Genomic DNA, 26,005 nt, shown 5'->3' on the forward strand with positions numbered 1-26,005 from the left:
TATGAAACTTAAGGATGAATTATAAATGTGCGTGCGAATGAAGTCATTTTGAATTTGGATCTCTGAACTGTGGTATATGTTTTACCACTCAGCCTTCCTCAGTTTCCCAACAGCCATATTTCAAAGCCCCAGAGGCCCTGTGGATTTGGCTGCCATTTTGAGCCAGGAGGCTCTAGTTTTGCAGTCAAGACCATGTGGGGTGAGGGCTGGCTGGGGGCAGCTGCCATGAGATTCTGAAGCTTCCATCTTTCTCCTTGATTCCAGATGTCACCGTGGGAGCCTTTATGTCAGACAGTGTGGTTCTGCTAAGGTGAGCTGCTTTCTTCCCTTGCCCCCGGCTCTTAGGTCCATGATAATGGATGGACTGAAGCACCATCACGAGTGCTTTCCCTGCGTCTTGTCTTCAGGGAACAGAGGAATGCTTGCTTCACTTTTTCCTTCTTATTCTCTATCTCAAAGTCATAATCAAGGGACTTTAATGCATTGTAAATATGACATAAGACTGGACTTCTGGGTGCATTTTGATGGATTCAACGCCAAATCCAAGAGCTATAAAGCAACAGTTATCTTTGTTATTTTTATTTTTGTCAGTCATGGGGCTTGAACTCAGGGCCTGGTCACTGTCCCTGAGCTCTTTTACTTAAGTCTAGTGTTCTACCGCTTAGAGCCATATATGGTGCCACTTTTGGTTTTCTGGTGTTTCATTAGAGGGAAGAGTCTCTCAGATATCCCTGGCCCAGGCTGGCTTTGAACCATGATCCTCCAGATCTCAGCCTCCTGAGTTGCTGGGATGACAGGCGTGAGCCACTCCTCTATGTGTGATGTAAGCATTGTCCTAATGTTCAGACGTCTAGAAAGCATTAGCTATTGCTGTCCTCAACACCACCAGTTTTCACCACTCCAGACCAGAAGCCAGGGATACAGCCACGGGGGTGGATTGTCCTCCGATATTTCTATCCGGGTGAGTCAGACAGGCAGCCAGCCTTGCGTTTCAGAGCCAGAGCCAGCACTTCACTTTGTGAAGAACTTTGTGTAGCAGAACGTTCTAAAATAGACCAGCAGGAATCTCACAGCTGGAAAAAATCCCAGAGGCCATGTCATTTCCAAGCCCCCCAGATTCTTCTCATTTCATCCTAACCCTGTCCACATTGGAGTCTATCCACCCCCAAGGGGTGCAATGTCTCCTCTCAAATGAGAACTCACTGATTGCAAAAGCAACCATCTGACCCCCAGTTAACTCTAAATACTGCATTGTAGTTCTGAGGTTTAGTATGACTTCAGCATCGGGTGGCCTGGGTTCAAACCCTGCATCAGCTCGTGCAAGGTAAACTTGAGGCAAGGCCTTTGACCCTTCCTCTGTCTCACAGTTCTCTCGGTGACTTGCGTCACCATAATTCTTCCCAGAAGCATGTGGGTTCATATATTTGAAATAGCTGTTTTCAGACCCTGTCCTGTGGAGTCGTGTGCTAAGGCAAGGGACTCTACCACTTCCCTGACCCAACCAAGATGGCCCTCAGGGGGTTTGGGGGGAGAAGGGGAGAGGACAAGGGCTAGAGGTTCTTCTGGTCCCCACCAAGCTGAGCTAGGGCAGTCACAGGCAGGAGACATGGTCTAGGTGCTGTCTCTGCCTCTTCATTTTTAAAATTGTTATTATAAATGAGATAATGTGCTGAGGGGGTTCCAGTCTTGTCATCTCTGGATATTTTTTTTTCTTGTGGGTCATGAGACTTGAACTCTGGGCTTGGATGCTGTCCCTGAGCTCTTCAGCTCAAGTCTACCACCCTACCCCTAGAGCCACAGCCCCACTTCCTGTTTTCTAGTGGTTAATCAGAGTCTCATGTTCTTTACTTCTTTAGTGCCAAGGCTAGCTTTGAACCATGATCTTTAGATCTCAGCCTCCTGAGTAGCTAGGATTACAGGCATGAGTCATTGCGCCCTGCTTCTTCTAGGTACTTTTTTTTTTTTTTTTGGCCAGTCCTGGGCTTGAGCTCAGGGCCTGAGCACTGTCCTTGGACTTTCTCAAGGCTAGAGCTCTACCACTTGAGCCTCAGCACCACTTCCAGCTTTTTTCTATGTATGTTGTACCAAGGAATCGAACCCGGGGCTTCGTGCATGCTAGGCAAGCACTCTACCACTAGGCCAAACTCCCGGCCCTCTTCTGGGTACTTTTGTCTAACTATCTCCATCTGTGGAACTTGGGGCAATCCTGCAATCTCTGTCTATGTGTCTGTCTGTCTGTCTGTCTGTCTGTCTCTCCCTCCCTATGTCTCTGTTTCCCTCTATTTCTGTCTCAGTGTATTAATTTCTCTGTGCTGTTATCTCCATCTCTGTAGTCTCGTTTTCATGATGCCTCTATTTATCCCTCTGTCTTAATCTCTGTCTCAGTCTATCTTTTAAATATCACCAGCATGGGTCATTTGTTTCTGTGGCTTCAGTCAAATGCGTCTGATACTTATCATGAGCTTGTTTTTATGACTGGGATGCTGTTAGTAAAATTATGATTAGTGATGTTCCCATTTTTATTTTTTTGGGTTGTGGGTCTTGAAATCAGGGCCTGGGTGCTGTCCTTGAGTTTTTCTCACACTCTGGCCACTTGAGCTGCAGCTCCACTTCTGGTTTTCTGGTGGTTCATTGGAGACAAGAGGCTGATGGACTTTCCTACCCCAGGCTGGCTTTGAACCGTGATCCTCCAGATCTCAGCCTCCTGAGTAGCTTAGAGACTGAGCCACTAGCACCCAGCTACTGTACTACTTGTAAAACCAAAAAGGTACTTAACTGAGCTCACCGGTCCTTCATCACTGAATAATTCATACTTGAATTGAAGGCTGATCTTGGTAAACTTACCTTATCTGTGTTTGTGTGGTTCATTTCTTCCTTCGTGCCTTTCTTCCTTCCTCTCCTTCTTTCCTTCTTTTTAGTGTTGGTATTGGGACTTGAACCTGGGGATCTGGGCACACTGTTCCTGAGCTTTTTATTCTTTTCTTTTTTTTGCTCAAAGATGGTGCTGTACCACTTGAGCCACCAGAGCGCCACTTTGGGCTGCTTGCTTGTTGCTTGGGGATGAGCCTTGGGGATTTTTCTCCTCTAGCTGCCTTCGAACCACAATCCTGAGCTCTCTGCCTGCTGCTGAGTAGCTGGGGTGACAGGCGACCATCTACATAGCTCTTGTCTGGTACAGAGCCATCCTTGACCTTGACATGTCTTTTGCCCTGCAGAGCCCGGCCAGTCATTACGGTGGACGCTTCCATCTTTCTCCCCGAGTCCATCAATATCACAGCCCCACAGTGTCATGATGGCCAGCAACCAGTCACCTGCCTGAATGTCACCACCTGCTTCCGGTTCCACGGCAGGCGTGTTCCTGGGGAGATTGGTAAGCACTTCCGGTCGCGGTCAGTCATCCAGCACACAGAATGTCCACCTTCGAGAACAGCCTGCAGCTGCCATCTTGTACTGTGTCCTGGGACAGGGACATAAGCTCGGGGCCTCCAGCTCTTGCTGAGCTTTTTTTTCCGCCCCCCACCCCCCAATGCTGGCGCTCTGCCACTTGAATGACAGCTCCACTTTTGGCTTTTTGTTGGTTCATTGGAGATCAGAGTCTCATAGACTTTTCTGCCTCGGCTGACCTTAAACTGTGATCCTCAGATCTCAGCCTCCTGAGCAGCTAGGATGACAGACGTGAACCACCAGAGCCAGAGATCGGTTAGACATTCTAGCAAATTCTCCAGGATTCATGAGCTCAGCACTTCTTTCTCCCTGTGACAATTTCCTTTTGTTTATTTTTTTTCCTGTTTACTTAATGATGGAAAGCAAAGTGAGGCTGCCCCCACAGCACCCTTTTCTTACAATAGAAGCTGGAGCCCCACTCAGCTCTGGGCTGGTGGAGCTGATGAGAATGGTGAACGTGGGGAAGCTGGCCCTTCGAGTTCGTTCCATGAAGTTAAAGAGAAGGGACAGAGCCAGGCATGGTGGCTCACGCCTGTCATCCTAGCTACTCAGGAGGCTGAGATCTGAGGATCAAGATTCAAATCCAGCCCGGGCACAAAAGGACCTAAGACTTTTATCTCCAATTAACCTCTAGAAAATAGGAAGTGGTGCTGTAGCTCCAAAGAGCTCAGGGACAGTGCCTAGGCCGAGTTCAAGCCCTATGACCCACAAAAAAAAAGGAGGAGGAGGAGGAGGAGAAAGAGGAGGGGGGGGCAGGAAGTGAAGGGGTGGCCAAAGTGGTACAATACCAGTCTAGAGTGAAAAAGCAAAGTGACAGGCCCTAGTTCAAGCCCTAGGACCAGCACAGAAAGAAAAAAGAAGGACAGAAGAAAGAGAAGGAGGGAGGGACAGAGGGGAGGGAGAGTTCAAAGCCAGCACAAGATCCAGTTAGCCAGAAAAAAAAAAAAAAAAACCAAAAAAAAAAAAACAATAAAAAATCAAGGACGTAGCGCTGTGGCTCAAGTGACAGAACACTAGCTTTGAGAAAGAAACGAAGGGACAGTGCCCAGGCCCCGAGTTCAAGCCCTGACACTGACCCAAAGCAAAACGAAAGACTGGCATATTGAAATCAATTTGTCCAACTAATTAAAAATAATGATCGTTAAATAGAAATAAAAATAAGCACGGGGAATGAGTGAAAAAAACAACAACAAAAAAACCCCTAGGTGTCATGAGAAGGACCTGCCCCAAAATCTCCTTCGTTACCACTTCCTTCCTTGAGAAGAGGGGAAGAAAGTTCAGGAAAATTGGTGGAGTAGAGCTGCTGCTCTCCCACCCCGCTCTCGGAGCCGCTCAGAGCAGCTATGAAAGGCAGATTTATTAGGAGACTCCATCTTACGATGACAGAAAACAGGCTGGGAGGGATGCCGCCAGAGCTGACGCAAGACAGCTGGTTCCCTCTGGGCCAGGCCTGTGGGCCCCCTCCCCTCGGGAAGCAGTATGGGGGTTGGAGGGGTGAGGGAAGCCGGCTGAAACGCATTAAGGCGTGACTTGGGGCCCATCAGCTTTTCCATCAACACGACTTCATTGGACATGGCACCGGTGCAGCTTGCTGGAGGAGAAACCTCAAGGTGGGAATTGTGTGGCGTCCCAGTCTGAGGCTGGCTTGAATTAAGGAGAGAGGCACCGCCCACAGGTCTAAACCAGGCAAGCTGATTGGATGCTGGCCCCCATGGTTCCTTGCTTTCTGAGCACTGTGGAGTTGAGCCTAGCATCCTTGGTCATGCTGAATCCCAGCCGCACAGGAGGCTGAGATCCGAAGAGCGAGGCTCAGAATCAGCCTGGGGAGAGAAGTTCATGAGATCCTTTCAAAAGCCCAGTGAACCAGCAGAAGGCTGGAGGTGTGGCCCAAGTGGCAGAGAGCCAGCCTGGAATGAAACAATAAAATCTAAGGGACAAAAGCCTCATGCCTGAGTTTTAAGTCCCAGGACCAGAACACACAGGCACATACATGTGTACACACACACACACACACACACACACACACACAGGAGTTAATGGAGGCCAAGAGGAAGTGGCAGGGGGGGGGGAGGGTCACTGTCACACTGTCACTCCATCTTCCTGTCCTCCCTGTCCTCATTTCCACACCCAGCCTTGCTCTGCACTGAGCTAGCACATTTGTAGTAAGCTCGCTGCTTCCTGCTGTTTCCCTCTTACTCATTACTCCTTTTGCAGGTGGGGGGTGGAGGCAGCCATATTTCTTCTCTCTGGGAAGACTGCCAAGTGGATGTGCCAGGGAAGTGGGGGGGGGAACCCCCCGGGCTGGGTTATCTGGCTAAAGTTCCTCCAGCTCTCCTCACCGTGACTTCAGGGCACTGTGTCTCCGCAGTCGGGAACCTCGAAGCCCATGTCATTCCCAAAGTATAGTTGTTGGGCTAAGTGGGGTTCACAGAGAATAATTTGGCAAGGTTTCCTCCTGGCTGTGTTTGATTCTGCTGTAGACAGACAGACAGATAGGAGAAGAGACACAGCATGAGAGTGAGAGAGCAAGAGAGAGAGAATTTATAGTCAGTATATATATATAATTTATATATTATATTATATATATATATTATTTGACCTTTCGTAGGGCTTGAACTCTGGGGCCTGGCCACTGTCCCTGAGCGCTTCAGCTCAAGGTCAGAGCTCGACCACTTTGAGAGCCACAGCGCGCCACTTCTGGTTTTCTGGTGGTTCATGGCAGATAAGAGACTCATGGACTTTAGTGCCCAGGCTGGCTTTGAACTGTGCTCTTCAAATCTCAGCCTCCCAAGTAGCTGGGATGACAGGCGTGAGTCACAAACGCCCCAGCTCCTTCTATGGATACTGTGAGTCTTTTCTTTGCCCACACTGTGGCCTTTGGTTTATTTGACAGAACTGAATTACATCCTGACGGCTGATGTGGTACAAAAGGAAAAGAGCCAGCCGCCCAGAGTCCACCTCATGCTGGCTGGAGAGTCTGCCAGCCATGTGTCGGAGACACTACACCTGACCCAGGGAGAGGAGATTTGCCGTGACTATGTGGCCCATGCCAAAGTAAGTTCCTTCTTCCTGCTGGTTTTCAGACTCAGAGAAAAAGGTTCCATAATCGTTTTTTTGGAAGTCTTTGGAATCATCCTTTCTGGTTGTTGCGTTGTTGTGGTTATTGTCGTTGTTGTGTTTTGCCGGTCCTAAGACTTGAACTCAGAGCCTCTGGGTACCTGTCCCTCCTTAGCCTTTTGCATTCAGGAGTGGTGCTCTACCATTTGAGCCATACCTCCACTTCTGGCTTTTTTTTGGGGGGGGGAGCTGTTTCATTGGGAAGAGTCTCTTGGGATTTGTCACTGTGGCTGGTTTTGAACCGTGATCCTCAGGATTTGAGACTCCTGGCTAGCTAGGATAACAGGCATGAGCCTCCAGTGCCCTGGAGCTTGTTGGATCCATCCTAAGACTGCCTTTCATGGGAAGCAACTATCTTATTTGAACAGTGGCTCCTTGGACTATTCTTTTCTCTGTGAGAGATTACAGGAGTCCAGCAATAGACCTTGGAGTTAGTTTGTTCTGCAAGAAGGTGTTTCATGCTCTGCCCTGTCCCATTGGGTTCCAATTATCTCTCAGAAGGTATGTATGTGGGGGGGGGGGGAATCCTGTAGTGATGCTGGATCACACTGTACCTGATACCTTGCCAAGCGTTTCTGTTATTATGTAGCAACTCCTAGTCAGAGTTTCTCCATTTGAAAAGTGGTTGCACTTGATTTTTTTTTTTTTTAATTTGGTCCTTGTTCGATTGCTTTCTGTTTATCTTAGGAGGACATGCTTTCTGGCCTCTTTGCTCTCTCACTCTAAATAAAACTTGCAAATGTTTTCCTCCTCTGAAGATGGTTTGTTAAATAGTCTCTGCTTGCTAATTTGGGAGGCCGGGCTTTGTTTAGTTGCAGAGTGTACCCAGTGACCTCTGTGTGTGTGGAGAGTCCTGGCAAAATAATAGAAAGTGCTGACCACTGCCCCCCTCGGCCCCACTCCCCAAGGCAAAGCCAGAGGGCCCAGAGGGAGATGTTGGGTCGTGGGTGGAGGGAGTATAAAGTTTTATCCACAGACCCGATGTGGATATAGCTGGATGAGCCTCTCCAGTGGCCATGCTAACACTGAACTAACCTGGAATGGGGTCGTAGACATTAAGATTGTCATTGGTGAATCCCACCTACTCAGGTTGCGGAGACCTGAAGATGGTGGTTCAAAGCCAGCCTGGGCAGAAAATCCGTGAAGCCTCTTATCTCCAAGTAACCAGCCAAAAAACCCAAAAAAGACCTAGAAGGAGAAGCATGGTTCAAACGGTAAAACACCAGCCTTGAGTGAATAAGCCACATGAGAGTGCAAGGGCCTCAGTGCTTGTGTGCACGTGTGCGTGTGCGCACACACACACACACACACATATATATATATATATATATATTTCTGGAGTATTCACGGCTCGTGCCTATAATCTCAGACCATCTGGTGTTCTGGGCCAGCTCAGGCTAAATTGTGTGACCCTGTCTCAAACAACAATACCATCAGCAAACAAAAATAATTAAATTTGGGGAGCTGGGAGTTTGGCCTCGCGATAGAGTGCTTGCCTAGCAGGCACAACAAACCAGGTTTGATTCCTTGGTTACCACATACATAGAAAAAGCTGGAAGTGCCAGACTCAATGGCTAACGCTGATCATCCTAGCTCCTCAGGAGGCTGAGATCTGAGGATCATGGTTCAAAGCCAGCCCGGGCACTAAAGAACATGAGATTCTTATCTCCAATTAATCACTAGAAAATGGGAAGTGGGGCTATGGCTTAAGGGGTAGGATGGTAGCCTTGAGCTGAAGAGCTCAGGGACAGTGCCCAGGCCCAGAGTTCAAGCCTCATGACCCACAAAGACCCACCAAAAAAAAAGAGAAAAGAAAAAAGAAAGAAGAGAAAGCTGGAAGTGGTGCTGTGGCTCAAGTGGGTAAAACTCTAGCCTTGAGAAAGGCCAAGGACAGTGCTCAGGCTGAGTTCAAGCCCCAGAACTGGCAAGAAAGAAAGAAATTAATTTTGCAGGGTGAATATGCTTGAGAGATCCTTGCATGGATCCTAAGAAATAGCACACTCTCAGTGTAATTATTATCTGGTTGGGTTATCCATCGTTCCCAACATTGTAGATTTTGTGTGTGCTGCTCCTGGGGCTTAAATTCAGGGGTGCTGTCTCTGAGCTTCATTTTGCTCAAGGCTGGCGCTCTACCACTTGAACCATGACTCCAGCCCAATTTTGGGGTACTTCTTTAGAGATAAGATTCTCACAGACTTTCCTACCAAGGAAAACTTTGGACTACAATCCTCTAGATTTCAGCCTCTTGAAAAGCCTCCTTGAAAAAGGAGGATAGGCATGAGCCATGGGCCCTGGGCCCTGGGCCCTGGAATTCATTTCACTGGGTGTGGCTGTGTCACCAGCCAAGATTCGAGTCAGGACCTGCCCGGACCAGCTGCCCTGGGATTTAGGATGCTGGCCCCATTTTTTTTTTTAAATAAACTATCCATTCTCCTGTTAAACCACCAGCCTAAGCATTCTGGCCAGGAAGGGGCGTGCGGTTATTCAGGACAAGGTCACGTGCAAATGTGTGCAGGCTTCTGAGTGTCTTCAGTTGGTGATTTATATTTACTGAGGATGGGACATTTTTTCCTCTTATACTTCCTCTTCTGTAAGGACTGTTCCATGAACACTTGCTCTCAAAACTTTACTTCTTCCCCCCCCCCCCACTCCGGTGCTAGTCCTGGGGCTTAAAGTCAAGGCCGGGGTGCTGTCCCTGAGCTTTTATGCTCAAGGATGGCGCTCTACCACTTGATCTGAGGCACCGCATCTAGCTTTTTTTGTGTAGTTTATTGGAGATAAGAATTTTCTGTCCTGGCTGGCTTTGAACTGCAATCCTTAGATCTCAGCCTCATAAATAGCTTACATGACAGATCTAAGCCACCAGCACTCTGCTACAGATGGTTATTTACCAGAAATTTATATCCAGAAATTGACGATCCAGGTAGAGGGGCTGCTTCTATCCCGCCCCCCCCCCCAAAGTCCTCCAGAAGACAGAGCAACAGATTGGAAGAATTTGGGGGCTGGGATCAGAAGTGCACAGTGAATTATGCATGTGATGAGACTGGATCATTTCTGGGACCACAAGAGAGCTAGCAGTTCTAGGCCACAGTGAACTATGCTGATGGGATGTCCACTCAACTTCCACAGCAATATGCGATTCTCCAGGGGGAAGAGGGACAGCAGGAAGCATACACAGAAGCCAGGTACACTGGTGGCTCCCACCTTTCATTCTAACTCCTCGGCAGGCTGAGATCAGAGGAACGGGGTTCAAAGTAGCCCAAGTAAGAAAGTCTCTGAGATGCTATTTTCCAGCGAGCCAGCCAAAAGCCCGGAAGTGGAACTCTGGCTCCAATGGTTGATTGCTGGCCTTAAGTGAATTAAGTGTTCCAGGCCCTAAGTTCAAGCCCCAGGACCAGATTGAGGAATGGCTGTGGGTTTTTCCCCCTCCCAAGAATGGAGGTGGGCCAGGAGTTGCTCCCCAGAGAAGGGTCTAGAAGCTGTAAGTCAGAGCTGCAAACAGGACACGGTGGTTCTCAGCTCTATAGACCGATTAAGAGCTCAATAGAAACATTCTGACCGTCACCCCATGGCAAGCAGACAGGGCTGTGGGGACTGTGGTTTAGTTTAGTCTGGCTAAGATTCTTTCTTTCTCTCTCTTTTTTTTCTTTTTCTCCCCCCTCCCCCCACCCTATTCCTTCTCCTTCTCCCTCAAAAGCTTGCACTTCCTAGATGGTGATTGGTTTTAGCTACTGGAAAGTTCTTGACTTGAAACTTCCTCTAGTGCTGGCGGTTGCGAGTCCTTCCTGCTTCCTACTTAGGCTGGTGTGTGTGTGTGTGTGTGTGTGTGTGTGTGTGTGTGTGTGTGTGTGTGTGTGTACATGTGCATGAGGGACCCCTCTCTGTGGTCCAGCCATTTCCTCCTTCTCCAATCCTGACTGTTTAGCAGAACTGATTTCCATTTACCATGAGGACTCCTTCTCATGCCCCATTTTTTCTTTTACTCTAGAAATTCAGGATACATAGTAGATTCATTTTTTTTTCTAAAGAAGTTGGCGTTATGACTTTGTAAGTCTTTTTCTCTCTGTTGGCCTAAAAGCTTTTAAGTTCAGTTTTTGGTAGTGAAAGAAACGAGTGTGATATTTCCTATCCGGTGCTATTTTATCAATCTGGGTTCTTATCAATTGGACCCATTTAGCAATCTCATATGCTTTCATGACAATCTTCAGAGTCCCCTTTATTTATAGACCCCCCTCAATCCTGTAATGACTTAATGGTTTCATTATATCTTTGGTGGCCTTTGATATGGTGAGAGATATTCTGAAAGCCTGTATCACTGGTTAACTTTAGCTAAACTTTCAGCAGGATTGATGGAGTGCTGGTCTTAATGAGAGAAAATAGGATCCTTGTATTTTCTCCAGCCCTGCCATTTAATTCTTGCTGATGACAAACATCAAGATAAATATACTCTCCCCATAATGTAACAGGCCACTTGTGGGGGACTTGTGCATGCATGCACCATACTGGCCTGGGGCCTGGGGCTTTTCTTCAAGCCTGACAGTGTGTGCTCTCCCTCTCCCTCTCTCCTTCTCTCTCTCTCCCTCTCCCTCTCTCCTTCTCTCTCTCTCCCTCTCCCTCTCCCCCTCTCCTTCTCTCTCTCTCCCTGTACTGGAGCTAGAACTCAAGGCCTCAGCACCATCCCTTAGTTTTATTTTCTCAAGGCTAGCACTCTACCTCTTGAGCCACAGCTCCACTTCTAGCCACCGGTGTCATCATGGCTCAAATGATAGAGCACCAGCTTTTGAATGGAAAAAGCAAGCAAGATTCTGAATCCCAAATATTGGCACAGAAAGGAAAGAGGGGAGCAAGTGGGGCTGACCTATCCTGAAAGAGTACCCTAAGAAGGAGAGTTAGGACTCAGGGCATGGGTTCGAGGCTGGAGGGATTGCTTACAGGAGCTCAAGGCTGGGGTCCTGGACTTGGGTCTCCCTCCATGTGGAATGGACACCACACAGATCTATGGTGAAGGTTATAGCGGAAATGGTTTATCTGGAATGTTCCATTGATTCTTCTCATCCTGGATGTGATGGGGTTGGAATTAAAGCCTGGATTGGACGCACCCAAGCACGGTCAGGCCATCTATTATGCACCCCAGGTGAGAGTGGGGTAGGAATTATTGCAGTCAAACTCAGCTGCATGCTCAAGTCATACGCCCAGCCAACCATAAGAAAGACCAAGCATACAGAGAGATGTTACAGTCCCGCGCTGGTGGCTTACTCTGTCGTCCCAACTACTGAGGATTGTGGTTTAAACCACCTCAGGAAGGAAAGTATCTGCTTTTGATCTTTTTTTTTTTAATCCTGAACTAATTTAAGACTCAATAAGGAGTCCAGCACCTGTATCTCACACGTGTAATCCCAGCTACTCCCAAAGCTGAGATCCGAAGATTGTGGTTCAGAGCCAGCTGAGGCAGGAAAATCAGGAGACTCTCACCTTTCATTAGCCTCTCATAAGGCAGGAGTGGAAGTGTTGTTCAAGTTCAAGGCCCAGAACTGGCACCCCCCCCCACCCACCCTTCAACCCCTACAACACGTGGAAACTGGGGCCAGATACTGAGTATCTTATTTTTCCAGTCCCTGAGCTTCTTTCTCTCAAGACTGGTGCTCTTCCACTTTGAGCCACAGCACCACTTCTAGTTTCCTGGTAGTTCATTAGAGATCAGAGTCTCACCGACATTCCCGCCTAGGCTGGTTTTGAACCGTGATCCTTTAGATCTCAGCCTCCTGAGTCTCTGAGATGATAGGCGTGAGCCCCTGACCTGGCCATTGAGTGTGGTAATGGCTTTCTCTATCCTTTCTTCATTCGTTCACCTTGTATGCAAACCCATAGTTGAAAAGAACAATTCCTTTAGGACACGGTTGCTAGGTGACTTTGCCAGCTCTGCCCCCATATATATTTCCAAAACACCAAACAGCTGTGCTGATTCCTCTGGACCTGGTGTTTCTGCTCTGGACTTGGCCCCCGACCTTGGCTGACATCCTGTCAAGAGTATAGCTAAGGCCTGAATGGACAATCCCTCTCCACAGCTTGGCACTGTGGAGCCCTCAGCTATTCTGGTTCTTTCTATTCTTGAGTCCCTGAGGATTCAACAGAAGTGGCTCGCCCCTGGGTGGGGTGTGGGGAGGTGAGGGCGTAAAGGGTGCCAGTGGGAAATGACAAATGTGGAGGCTGGAGAATGGCTTTGGACTCCTGGGAGGGGTGAAATGGGACGCAGACCTCCTCGGTGGTCACTGTGGAAGCCCCCAGGGAAAAAGCAAGAAGTTCCAGTGGCCTCTCCTGTGGACAGCTTGGGTGGTCCTCTCTGCGTGACCTCCTGAAACCCATCCCCCAGGGCACACCATGTTAGGGCCACTCCATTGTGTGTCCCTTACACATACACAGGAGGAGGATCCACTCAGAGGCCCTGTTGCCCTGGACCTGCGTGGTGACCCACTCCTGGTCCCACACATGCAGTGACCGCACAGGGATTCCCAAACCCTACAGCAGGGGTAAGCGCTGGAATTACTGCCTGGCTTACCACGTTTCCTTTGAACAGCTGGGGCCTCAGGTTAAATACCTGAGCTTTCTTGAACATATATGGAATCTAAGGACTGGGAGCAGGGCCCAGTGGTAAAGTGCTCGCCTAGCATACATGAAGTTCTGGGTTCGATTCCCTAGTACCACATCCACAGAATGAGCTAGAAGTGGTGCTAAGGCTCAATAGGTAGAGAAAACTCAAGGACAGTACCCAGACCCTGAGTTCAAGCTCCAATACTGGCCTCTTTAAAATTTGCATTTCCTTAAAAGGGGGGGGTGCAGAATGGGAGGAAGGAAGGGTAAACCACTGCAGTCACACAGCGTACACTGTGTGAAAAGGAAAAGAAATCACACCAAACTTGTGTTTCCTGGTGGGGCTTGGGGTTGGGGGGGAGGGGCTGCCCACAGCTCCACTTGTGGTTTTCTGGCGGTTCATTGGAGATCGGAATCTCACAGACTTTCCTGTCTGGGGTGGCTTTGAACCACGATCGTCAGATCTCAGCCTCCTGAGGAGCTCGAGTTCTCCATGGACTCCATTGTGAAGCATAAAGGTTCCGAGGTCTCAATGCAATTGAAAAAAACAACAACTCTAGACTGTGAAAATGATCAGCATTGAAACCACTACCTGAGATTCCACTACCTGGGCTGCAGACGGTAGCAACAGGAAACGGAAGTGTTTTCCTACCAGTCAGTATCTGTAGATTAGATGGAGGATGAGGGGTTGGGGAGGAAAGTCCCGTTTTTCTTGTTTCATTTGAGAATTATAAGCTAACCATGAAGAAAGACAGGAGTCCTCTGGGAAACTCCCATGAAGCCTTCATTTTTTTTTCCCTTTCTTTTTTCTTTTTTTTGATACTCCTGGGTCTTGAACTCAAGGCTTGAGCACTGTCCTTGGGCTTTTTTTCTCAGGCTAGGGCTCTACCACTCAAGACACAGCACTACTTCTGGAGTTTTTCTGTGTATGTGGTACTGAGGAATCGAACCCAGGGCTTCATGCCTGCTAAGCCAGCACTCTACCACTAGGCCACGCCTCAGCCTTGAAGCCTTCATTTTTTTAAGTCAGGCACCAGGAGCTCCTGCCTATAGCTCAAGCCACTGTAGGGACTGGGATCTGAGAATCACAGTTTCAGAGCCAGCCCTAGAGTAGACGAAGTGGTGAAATCCTCTAATCCCTGGCTCCTCAACAAAATCCATATGTGGCCCCAGTGGTGGCATGCCACAGCCTTGAGTGGCGAAGCTGAAGGATAGCACGGAGGCTCAGAGTTTAAGCCCCAAACAAATGAAGGAGGAGGAGGAGGAGGAGAATTTAGTGAGGGAAATCACTATTTTTCTACAGAAGAAAAGTGGGAGGATGGAAGGAAGGACTTCCCTGGTTGTGCAGGTGTTTGGTTGGAAAGAGCCACTGAGGAGCTTTGGCCATGTGATAGGCTGGCTGACTCGTTCGTCTGCTCAGTCTCCGGGGAGGTGATGTAATTTGAGTGTGCAGCTCCAGTGGGGGCCCAGCCAGCTGCTGGCTTGAAGCATGGGCCCAGCTCGCTGGCCAGCATCAGAAGTAGCAGCTCTTCAGCTCCGTTCTATTCATTCTCCTCCTGCTCACATCCTCGTCCCTCCATCTCCTCTTCGTCTCCTGGCTTCTCTTGGCCCCTTGTATCCCAGATGAGGCCCCCCCATGTGTGTGTGTGTGTGTCTGTGTCTGCCTGTGCCTGTGTCTGTGTCTGCCTGCTCTGCTATACACAGGTCTGTAATGAGAGGAATCTAGGAGTTGGATGAGATCTTTCTGCTTTGCATCTGATTAAAAGGAGCTAAGACGTCTGGTAGGAAAAAAAAAAAACAAACTTGAATTGGGTGAATTTATTTTTATTTTTTATTTTTGCCGGTCCTGGGGCTTGAACTCAGAGCCCAGGCGCTGTCTCTGAGCTCTTTCGCTCAAGGCTAGTGCTCTACCACGTGAGCCACAGGGCCATGTCTGGTTTTCTGTTGGTTCATTGGAGATGAGAGTCTCACAGACTTCCCTGCCCCGGGCTGGCTTTGAACCACAAGCCTCAGGTCTCAGTCTCCTGGGTAGCTGGGATGACAGGCGTGAGCTGCCAGCGCTGGGCTTTGAATGTAAAATCTATTGCCACTGTTAGTGGCTGTGACTCTTATCTGTAAATGGGCTATTGAGAGATTTGTTAGAAAGATTGAATGAATTGGTAGAGGAAAAGAAACCCAGTTTGGCTGAGATCTGAGGACTGCAGTTCAAAGCTAGCCCTGGCACCAGGAGGAGAGGGAGAGAGAGAGGTGTGCTGCTGCCTTACGTCTGTCAGAACTGCTCAGAAGGCTGTGATTCGTTTGAGAAAAAGTCCGTGAGAGTCACATTTCCAATGAAAAGCCAGAACTGGAACTGTGACTCAGGTGGTAGAGCACCAGCTCCAAGCAAAAAAAAAAAAAAAAGCTTAAGGATACACACACACACACACACACACACACACTCACACACGCAGAGTCTGGTGCCAGCATCTTCTCATCCCGTTCATAATTCAGATGCTAGAGGCCAGCTGGGTCACCTTCGAGATGGAGGGGCGTCTTTCATCACGTGAAGAGTGCGCTGCTTAAATGGGGACAAGAGACCTCAAACACATCCACCACGACACACCTCGTACTCGTGGAATTAGTGTCGTGTCGTGAGAGCAAGAGATAAAAGCCTTTGGCAAAACCTGTGAAGAATAGTTCGGAGAAAAACAGAGGCCGGAATTTATCGAGTCTAAAAATAGGGGCCAAAGTGCAGCTGTGTTTAGCTTGTCAGCAGACCTGTTGAGTCAAGACAGGCCCGGATTTTATTTCTCTGGGCCCTGAGGTCATTGGGCTTGTTTAAGAAAGGACAGCAAACATTTCCAAATAGGGGTGGGCTCTCTTTCTGTCTTGCTTGCTAGCTTTTTTCTTTCCTCTTTTCCTTTTTCTTTCTTCTTGATCGATCACGGGGCTCGAACTCAAGGCCTGTGCACCGTCCCTGAGCTTCTTTTACTCAAGGCTAGAGTTCTACCACTTGAACTGTAGCACCACTTTTGGCTTTTGGCTGACTTTCTTGCCTGGGTAAGCTTTGAACTGTGAGCTTTCAGATCTCAGCCTTCTGAGTAGCTCAAATGGCAGGCCTGACACCCAGATTATGTGGAATTTCTAGTCTTTGCCTGGTCCTCCAATGATAGTTCAAATTTCTCCCGAGAGAAAGGACGATGGGTTTGTCTTTTCCAGCATCCATCGGAGCTTTCTGGAGTGGTAGGATTCAGATGGTCAGGGGAGACTGGTGATGGATATCTGTTTGTTCTCAGACTCCCCATAAAATATGTTGAAGATGAGCCGGGAGTTTGGCCTAATGGTAGAGTGCTCGCTTAGCATGCATGAAGACCCGGGTTCAATTCCTTGGTACTGCATACATAGAAAAAGCTGGAAGTGGTGCTGTGGCTCCAGTGGTAGAGCTCTAGCCTTGAGAAAGCTCAGGTCCTGAGTTCTAGCCCAGGACTGCCCCCCCCCGAAAAAAAAACTATATTGAAGAAGGAAAATATAGTTGAAAAAATTACAGTAGGAATTCTCCAAGACGGATTGGTTAACTCCTAGACTTTGTCCTTCTTTCCTTCCTTTCTTTCTTCCTTCTTTCTTTTCCTTTTCTTCCTCCCTCCTTCCCTTCTTCTTTCTTCCTTTCTTTCTGTTTTCCTTTCCTCCTTTCTGACTTTTCTTCTTTCCTCCTTCCTTCCTTTCTTTCTTCCTTTCCTTTCTTCTTTCTTCCTTCCTTTCTGCTTTCCTTCCCTCATTTCTGGCTCTTATTTCCTCCCTCCTTTCTTGGCTTCCTTTTCTTCCTCCCTTGCCTTCTTCCCTCTTCCTCTACTTCTTTCCTTCTTTTCTCTTTTATTTCTTTCTTCCTCCCGTCTTCCCTATTTCTTCCTCTTTTTCTTCCTTTCCTTGCTTCCTTCCTCTCTGTCTGCCTCTCTCTCACTCTTTCTGCCTTTTTCTTTCTTCTTTTTTTTTTTTTTTTTTTTTTTTTGTGCCAGGCCTGGACCTTGAGCTCAGGGCCTGAGCACTGGCCTTGGACTTTTCTCAAGGCTAGAGCTCTACCACTTAAGCCTCAGCCCCATTTCTGGCTTTTTTTTCTATGTATGTGGTACCTAGGAATTGAACCCGGGTCTTCGTGCATGCTAGGCAAGCACTCTACCAGCCTCTTCTTTTCTTTTTATGTTTCAGTACTGGGGCTTAAACTCAGGGCCCAGCCTGAGCTGAGCCTTAGCTTTCCCCTTCAAGGTGATAATTGGAGATGAGAATCTCATGTACTTTCCTGCCTGGACTGGCTTTGAATTGAGATTCTCAGATCTCCACCTCCTGAGTAGCTGGGATGACAGCATGAGAACTAGTGCCCAGCTTCAGATGTGTGTTTTGTGTTTTATCATTTTTCAAGAGGGGGCAGTGGCATAAGGTCTCTGCATAAAGAAGAATGTAAAATTCACCAGTAATTATTACCTGGGGTGATTAAGCTAATTGGAAGTGACTCCACAAGCCATTAATGACTTTGGGAACCATTGAAATATATTTAAATTTCCCTGTTGAAGATAATTTGCCAAAAATTCAAATCTAGAGAGTGAGGGAAGGGGTGATGTTGTTTAAAAAGAAATGTACTCTTTACTAGACTTACGTAATTATAACCTCTCTGTACAGCACCTTTATAACAATTTTAATTTTTTTTCAAAAAAAAAAATCAGACTTGACTGGGCACAAGTAGTTCATGTCTATAATCCAGCAACCCAGAAAACTGAAGTCTAAGGATCAAGGTTTAAAAAAAAAAAGAAATCTGACTGCCAAGCTTACAGTCCTAGCTACTAAAGAGGCTGAGATCTGAGGATCACAGTATGAATCCAGCCAGGAGCAGAAAAGTCCATGAGACTCTCAATCTCCAATGTACAGTGCTAGCCTTCTACAAAAAAAAAAAAAGAGCTCAGGGGACAACGCTGAGGACTTGAGTTCATGACCCACATCTACAAAAAATAAAGGGCCCGAAGTTTGGCCTACTGGCACAGTGCTTGCCTAGCATGTGCGAAAACCCAGGTTCGATTCCTTGGTACCACATACTTAGAAAAAGCCGGAAGTGGTGCTGAGGCTCAAGTGGTAGAGTTCTAGCCTTGAGGAAGTCCAAGAACAGTGCTCAGGCCCTGAGCCCAAGCCCAGGACTGGCAAATAAATAAATAAATAAAATAAATCAGATTCACTGACCTAGAGAATCAGGGTGGGCCTAGAAATACATTTTCTTTAGCATGTATCATAGACAGGTCATAATTCTGCATAGAAAGCCTAATGATTCTCAAAGATTTTGGTTTCTTGTCCAAGGAGAAATTTTGATGATGGCGCTGGCGGTGGATTTGGTGTGATGATGATGATGATGATGATGACACGGAGGTGGTTTAGGTAGTGACGGTAGAGGTGGTAACTGTGATATTGATGACAATGGCTAAACGAGCCCTTAGCCCACACTGTACCGTTTCCAAGGTTTCCCATGTTTATCTCCTATAACCCCATTTGTTCTTCTCCAAAATTGCCTCTGCCAGCATGAGATCAGCAAAACCGAAAAAGAGGCATGGCACGAACCGAGGTTTCTGGATGCCCTAATTAATAGCAGACGTGATGTGGAAACTGTCACTGCACAAACATGGAACCCCTGAACCAGCTGCCCTCTCAGAGACCCACCCTCCCACATTCACTTCCTTTGTTTCCTGGCTTAGGGGTGCGGGCCGGGGGCCGGTGGGGCGGGAGGAGAGGTGTTTTTTTTAGAGAGCTGTGGTAAGACTTTTTTCTCTGACAATTCTGGGCAGGCATGTATAGGCAAGGTGACTGTCTCAGTTAACTGCTTTCTGAAGACAACTATCATATTTCCTCCTCAAAGACAACAGTCCTAGCCATCTTTCCTTCAGATTGTGAGGTCTCCCTCTAAAGACCCCACCTCCAGAACTGAAGATAGTTGTGGCTATTTAGGAACGGGAAACTGGGGAATCTTAGATTGAGCGCAGCCTAAGTAGATAGATAGATAGATAGATAGATAGATAGATAGATAGATAGATAGATAGATAGATAGATAGGCAGATAGATAGATAGATAGATAGATAGATAGATAGACAGACAGACAGACAGTTAGGTAGGTGGGTGGATGGATGGATAGATAGATACATAGATAGATAGATAGATAGATAGATAGATAGATAGATAGATAGACAGACAGACAGACAGACAGTTAGGTAGGTAGGTGGATGGATGGATGGATGGATGGATGGATGGATGGATGGATAGATAGATAGATAGATAGATAGATAGATAGATAGATAGATAGATAGGCAGATAGATAGGCAGATAAATAGATAGATAGATAAATAGATAGATAGATAGATAGATAGATAGATAGATAGATAGATAGATAGATAGACAGACAGACAGGTAGGTAGGTAGGTAGGTAGGTAGGTAGATAGATAGATAGATAGATAGATAGGCATATAGATAGATAGATAGATAGATAGATAGATAGATAGATAGATAGATAGGCAGATAGATAGGCTAAAGACTGGCATACCAGCCACACTGGAAAGTGCAAACAGGAGGATCCCAGTTCCAGGCCAGTATAGACATAAAACGCGACCCTATCTGAAAAAATAAACAACCAGTGCACTGCCGGGTTAAGTGGTAGAGTGCCGGCGCAACAAGCCCAGGATGCCGAGTTTCAAACCAGGATCCTCAGATCTCAGCCTCCAGAGGAGCTGGGACAATGGACCAGCCTGACTCTCCTTGTTTCTAAGGAGGCTGCTCTTTCATCACGTGGTCCAGCTGGGCCTACCCGTGAGGCGGAGCCTGTCCTCAGGCCACCCTAGGCTGGGTTCTCCTGGCTGGCTTTTTCCTGGTGAGTGATGAGAGGGAGCAGGAAGGGAGGAGAGTCAGGGTGGAGTCTGGCTAGGCAAGGGTGTGTGTGTTTTAGGCAGCCAGGGCAAGAAGGGCTGGCTTCCTGTTCTCTGATGAGGTCTATTCTCTCTCTCTCTCTCTCTCTCTCTCTCTCTCTCTCTCTCTCTCTCTCTCTCTCTCTCTCTCTCCTCCCTATCTCCTCTCTCTAACTCTCTCTCTCTCACACACAGAATCCTTGTGCATGCTGGGATCAGGCCTAAGTATTTAACTATGGCCACACTTTCTCCATTCTCCACAGCACTGTGATATGACCTTGGGGTCCCCCACAACTTCCAAGAGATACCACACTCACTGGACACCAGATCTGAGGGTCCCAGGTCAAAGCCAGCTGGGCATGAGAAGTCTGGGAGACACTCATCTCCAGTTAACTAGCCCCCCCCAAAAAAAAACAACCCCAAAACCCTGGGCATAGTGGCTCACACCTGTCATCCTAGCTACTCAGGTGGCTGAGATCTGAGGATCATGGTTCAAAGCCAGCCCGGGCACTAAAGAACTGAGACTCTGATCTCCATTTAATCATTAGAAAACGGGAAGTACGGCTGTGGCTCCAGAGGTAGGGCGGTAGCCTTGAGCTGAAGAGCTCAGGGACAACACCCAGGCCCAGAGTGGAGAAGAGGGGTCACCCACACACCCCTGACCTCGTTCCCCCAGAGACATGGCTGCCCTTTGTGTGCTGTCTCAAGGTTTTTCAGTCCAGAGGATGTGCGGATGGGATCCCTGCCCCGGGGAGAAGCAGCCTTCGCTGACCAGGGCCGTCCTAGGGGTCAGTACTTGATGTCCAGTCCATATGAGCAACCCAGACTCTGGGATCTGGGTCCCTGTAGCCACCTCCTTCCTCTCTCTCCCCTCCCATCATCACCATCATCATCATCATCATCACCATCATCATCATCATCATCATCATCATCCTCTCTCCTTTCCTTCCCCCAGCTCTCACGCTCTCTCTTAAATTTCTATCTCCTTTTTATCACGTCTGCGTTAAAACAAAAACCATTGTTTATTTCAATAGCCTGTTTGTCTAATGCCCCTGGAATTTCTTTGCTGGAGCCTTTTCCATTTCTTTCTTTCTTTTTTTTTTCATATTCAGTTCAGACCTTGGGATGTAGCCGACAGGTTATGTAATGTAAGATGAAATCAGTCCTAAGATGGACTGATTGGTCCATCAGCCTCTCCTCCTCCTCCTCCTCCTCCTCCCCCAACACCACCACACAGCCAGCTCCATTCTGGGCCTGGCTGGAGCTGCTGATGGAGGGTGTGGGTGGAGTGAGTTCTTAGAACTGCGTTAGGATTGGCTGCCTCCACTCGGGGGCAGACCCAGCCCATCTCTGAACCTGATGCCCCAGTATCCACTGTCCACGCCTGTAAATGCTGAGACTTAAAAGGGCAAGATCCAGAGGACTGTGTGGTTCAAAGCCAGCCCAGGCAGGGAAGTCCATGAGACTTCATCTCCAGTAAAACACCAAAAAGCAGCCAGGAGTGGAGCTGTGGTTCAAGTGATAGAGTGCCAACCTGAAGCAAAAGAAGCTCAGGAACGGAGCCCAGGCCCTGAGTTCAAGCTCTACCACCACCATAACAACAATAAGAAAAAAAAAATGGGTCTCAGGGACTTTCCTATCCAGGCTGACTTCAAACCACCAACCTCACATCTCACCCTCCTGAGTAGCCAGCTAGGATTATAGGCGTGAGCCATTGGCACCTGGATTTTACCAACATCTGAAGATTCCCTGAGCTCTGGGCTGGGGGGCAGGGTGGGGATGGCAGCCAGAAAGAGCTGCCTTTCTCTAGAGCCAGGATAACCTACAGCGTTCGACTATTCACCCCTCATAAAACACAGCCCGACATTTTCCTGCTGTGGCTTTTAGAAGGAATAAGTATTTCATAACCCCCTTATAAATGTAGACCATATGCCTATCTGAGCTGTAGCACGAGTCATATTGAGACAAGAAGGACCCCTACAAGGCTGGGTTGGGGGAGGGCGTGGGGGAACCCCCACTTTGTCTCCTGAGTACCAGTGAGTTGTTGTAGCCCAGGGCTGAAAGATGTTTTTGTTCCTTTTCTGCTAGCCGTGACCCTCTGAGGAAGAGCATGGGAGCTAGTGGGCTTGGAATCACATAGTATGACTGTTTGCCTATAATTATTTATTGAGGTAATAAATGGGAATGGTTGAGTGTGTGTGTGTGTGTGTGTGTGTGTGTGTGTGTGTGTGTGTGGCTCAGAGTTGAACTCAGGGTCTGGATGCCTTTCCCTGAGTTTCTTTCGCTCAAGGCTAGCAATCTACCATTTGGGCCACAGCTCCACTTACTGGTTTTTCTGGTGGTTTTCCTGGAGATAAGAGTCTCCCAGACATTCTTGCCCTGGGTCTGGCCTCCAGCCACGATCCTCCAGATCACAACCTCCTGTGTCGCTGGGATGTAGGTGAGTTCCTGGAGCCTGACCTGAAATTACTAGGATAGTAAAACCTTGTTGTTTGAGGACATGATTCTTGCTGAGCTGTAAAACATTCCGTCCCCATGCCATTCCGTGAGTATCAAGCCGAGCAGACAGATTAATGTTGTGTTGAAGAGTAACGGGCCAATTTGGCATTTTGATTCTCCCTTTCAGTCATGGTTCAGGATTTTCACATACCAACCCCGATCTTAAAAGAAGCTTCTAGATGCCCCCTCTCTGGGCTCATAAAGCAACAGGCCTTTTCTTCTTTTCTTTTTTAAAATAAAGGTAGCCAAACCCTGTGTGAAGTCTAGAAAGTTCTTTCTGCCCCGTCCCCCCACCCCAGCCACACACACACACCCTTACGGACTCATACGGAGCTACAGCTGCAATTCTTTGAGCTTCCAGAATCCATGTGGCTCCATTCAAGTCGGAAGCCATTGATCCAAGGACCAAATTCTTTAAACCCCCAAGGGTTCCCACGGGGTGATTTCTCAGCCCAGACCTTGAACCTGTCATAAAACGGAATGGACGATATATTTCCAACTACCGAGACCCAGGGGTTCACTTAGCCTCTGAAGCGCCTGGGGAAGCAAAAGGTTTCTCTCTGAGTCTAAAGCATATTATTAATCCTTCCAGAAGCCTTTGGATGGAAGCCTTTTTCATTATCCTGTGCTATGAAGACAAAGCCCTTTTTCAAATGTTATTGTGCACGCGTGCGTGTACACACTGGTATAGAGATTCAAACTCGGAGACTCTCTGCTCTTATTTGGCTTTGTTTTTCTGCCTAAGGTTGGCAGTTTGCTGCTTGAACCACACCTTCCACTGCTGTCTTTTTGCTGGTTCGTTGGAGGTGAGACGCTTGTCGATTTTTTTTTTTTTTTAATCAGTTGTGGGGCTTGAACTTGGGATCTGAATGTTGTCTCGAAGCTCTTTTGCTCAAGGCTGGCACTCTACCACTTGAGCAACAGACCCTCTTCTGGTGTTCTGATGGTTCATGGGAGATAAAAGTCTCACGGACTTTCTTGCCTGGGATGGAGTAACCAACACTACGGATCCATCGAGGCCTCTTTGCAAGCCAGTTTCTAAATCGGGAGCCAAATTAGCTAGATATTGTTTTTTCCTTTATGAAGTAAAAATACAGCCAGGTGCCTATGGCTCAGGCCTGTTACTTAGGAGGCTGTGATCTGGAGGATTGTGATTTGAGGCCAGCCTGGGGCAGGAAAGCCCATGAGACTCTTATCTCTAATAAACTCTGCTCCCCCATCCCCTCCCCCCAAAAGACGCAAATGTAAGCTATGGCTCAAGTGGTAGAGCATCAGCCTTGAGCAAAAGAAGCTCAGGGACAGTGCCCAGGCCAGGAGTTCAAGCCTCGGGACTGTCACAAAATAAAATGAAATCAAAGAAGGAAAAGCATCACTAGAGCTTGTGAATCTCAGAAGGAAATTGTGCGAAGTAAATGCATTGTAGAAGAAGTAAAGCTCTTTTTCCCTTCTTGAATCCTAACGCCCGTCAGGCTAGCTCTGGTTACCATTAATGTGTTTGTATTGCGCATAGAGCGATGATGCAGTCCTAATTAAAATCTCTAATCTAGCTGAGAAGCTTCCAGAAGCAAGATACCCTCATCCACTCACCACTTTAAGTCCTGCTTTGGGGGCGGACGGCGTTTCTGAAGCGCTTTGAATCGACTGTTTTGAGAACTCTGTCTAGCCAGTGTTTATAACTGAATTCGTTCAAAGATAAAGCTCTTTTTTTTTTTTTTTCTCCCCCCTTGGTCTCTTTTCCTGGCATCAGTCCCACCTTGGAAGATTCTGATTATTTACTTAGTGGAGCTTTTCCAGAAAGTTATGTGTGAAGTTTTTTCTCCAGCCAAGAGTTAGCAGCTTCACATCTGTAGCTCCCGGCCACTCTGGAAACCGAGGTCCCGTGGGTCGTGGTTCAAGGCCAGCCTTGGTCAGAAGAGTTCATGAAATACTTAATCTGCAACGAGTCACCCAAAAGCCACACGTGGAGATTGTGGCTCTTGGGGTAGAGTGCCAGGCTTGAGCTTACGAATCAAGTGAGCACTTAAGGCCCTGAGTTCAAGTCCCTGTACTGATTGGCACACACAAAAAAATATAAACATAATAAGAAACAAACAAAAGGGGGAAGCTATCACTTTCTGGTTTTGTTTGATTTGTCCCTGTGGCTCTGCTAAGCTAAGAAAGAAGGCTTCCCTCCCTCCCTCCCTCCCTCCTTCCCTTTTTCCCTCCTTTCCTCCATCCTTCCACCCCTCCCTTCTCTCTCAGAGAACACAGTTGTGTGTGGGTTTCTACGTTGTATGGCATATCGGGTGCCACAATGGTCAAGGTCAGCTTGTTCGCAGACCCAGAGGTCAAACCTGTCTGTGGGCTCCACTCGGGGCCTTCCTGTCTTTCTTCTTGAGTGCTAATCCAACCACCCTTTCCCCCTACTACAGGCAGAAAGAACATTCTAGAACACACTCTCATCCTGTCGTGAACTCCGTGCTGGTTCTCTGTAGCTATAGGATTGTCCCATTTACCTCTGCAAAGCTATCCAATATGGTGGTGGTTGTTGATTTTGATGCCAGTCCTGGGGCTTGAACTCAGGGCCTGGGCATTGACCCTGAGCTCTTTCAGCTCAAGGTCAGCCGGGACCCTATGTGCCAGAAATGACAAAGAAATCACCAAGGGAGGGCTGCCACTTTGTCCTCTGTAGCTCAAAGCATACAAGCACAGCCCCCAGGGGGGCCAGGGTAGCTCCCCTTTTTGGGGGGGCTTCATCCTATTTGTGATTGTTGTCCCCTTCCCTGCCTGGGCCTACTGGACTCTGAATGAGTTGAATTCTGGCCTGCCCACCCCTCCCACCCCCAAAGCTACTGGGCCCTGTAATAAGAAACCAACTTGCAAGCTCCTTAATTAAAACAGCTTCATGTTTTTGCTGTCGCTGCCAGAGAGCAGGGCTCACACCCCTAGATGTCAAAACGCTTTCACCACCAGAACCAGAAGCAGCGCCAGCCAAATTTTCCTCCTCAGTGAGCTGTGGTTTGTGTCACTACAGATGAAGAAACAGCCCCTGAACCAGACCCCGCTATGATGTGTGTGTGTGTGTGTGTGTGTGTGTGTGTGTGTGTGTGTGTGTGTGCGCGCACGTGCATGCACGTGTCTTTGTGTGTGACGGCTCCATGCTCTCCCTTGGCTTTCTTAGTCAAGGCTGATACTCTATCCCTGGGCCATGCTTTCAGTCCTGGGTCTTGAAGTTGGGTCCTAGACATTGTCCTTGAGTTTAATTAAGGCTGCTGCTTTACCACTTGAGCCACAATGCCATTTCTGGCTTTTTCTGTGGATGTGGTACTGAGGAATCAAGCCCAGGGCTTCACGCATGCCAGGCAAGTACTCTACCACTAGGCCATGCCTCCAGCTCTCTGGAATAGTTGCGTTGTTTTTTTGTTTTGCTTTGTTTTTATGGGTCATGGGACTTGAACTCTGGGCCTGGGCGC

The 26,005-nt window shown here is 47.9% G+C and overlaps 1 protein-coding gene across 1 annotated transcript in view; it reads left to right on the forward strand.

Annotated features, from left to right (window-relative positions):
- Positions 1-26,005, forward strand: part of Itga9 (integrin subunit alpha 9) — an 80,508-nt gene that overhangs the window by 26,550 nt on the left and 27,953 nt on the right. Inside the window, exons 13-15 of the mRNA XM_090323570.1 lie at positions 265-310; positions 3,216-3,370; positions 6,338-6,498. Of these exons, the coding sequence (XP_090179696.1) occupies positions 265-310; positions 3,216-3,370; positions 6,338-6,498 (362 nt within the window). The remainder of the gene's footprint in view (positions 1-264; positions 311-3,215; positions 3,371-6,337; positions 6,499-26,005) is intronic.

This window comes from Megascapheus bottae, chromosome 32 (genome assembly GCF_031878675.1).
Source record: "Megascapheus bottae isolate mThoBot1 chromosome 32, mThoBot2.hap1, whole genome shotgun sequence".
In the NCBI taxonomy this organism is placed as follows: domain Eukaryota; kingdom Metazoa; phylum Chordata; class Mammalia; order Rodentia; family Geomyidae; genus Megascapheus; species Megascapheus bottae.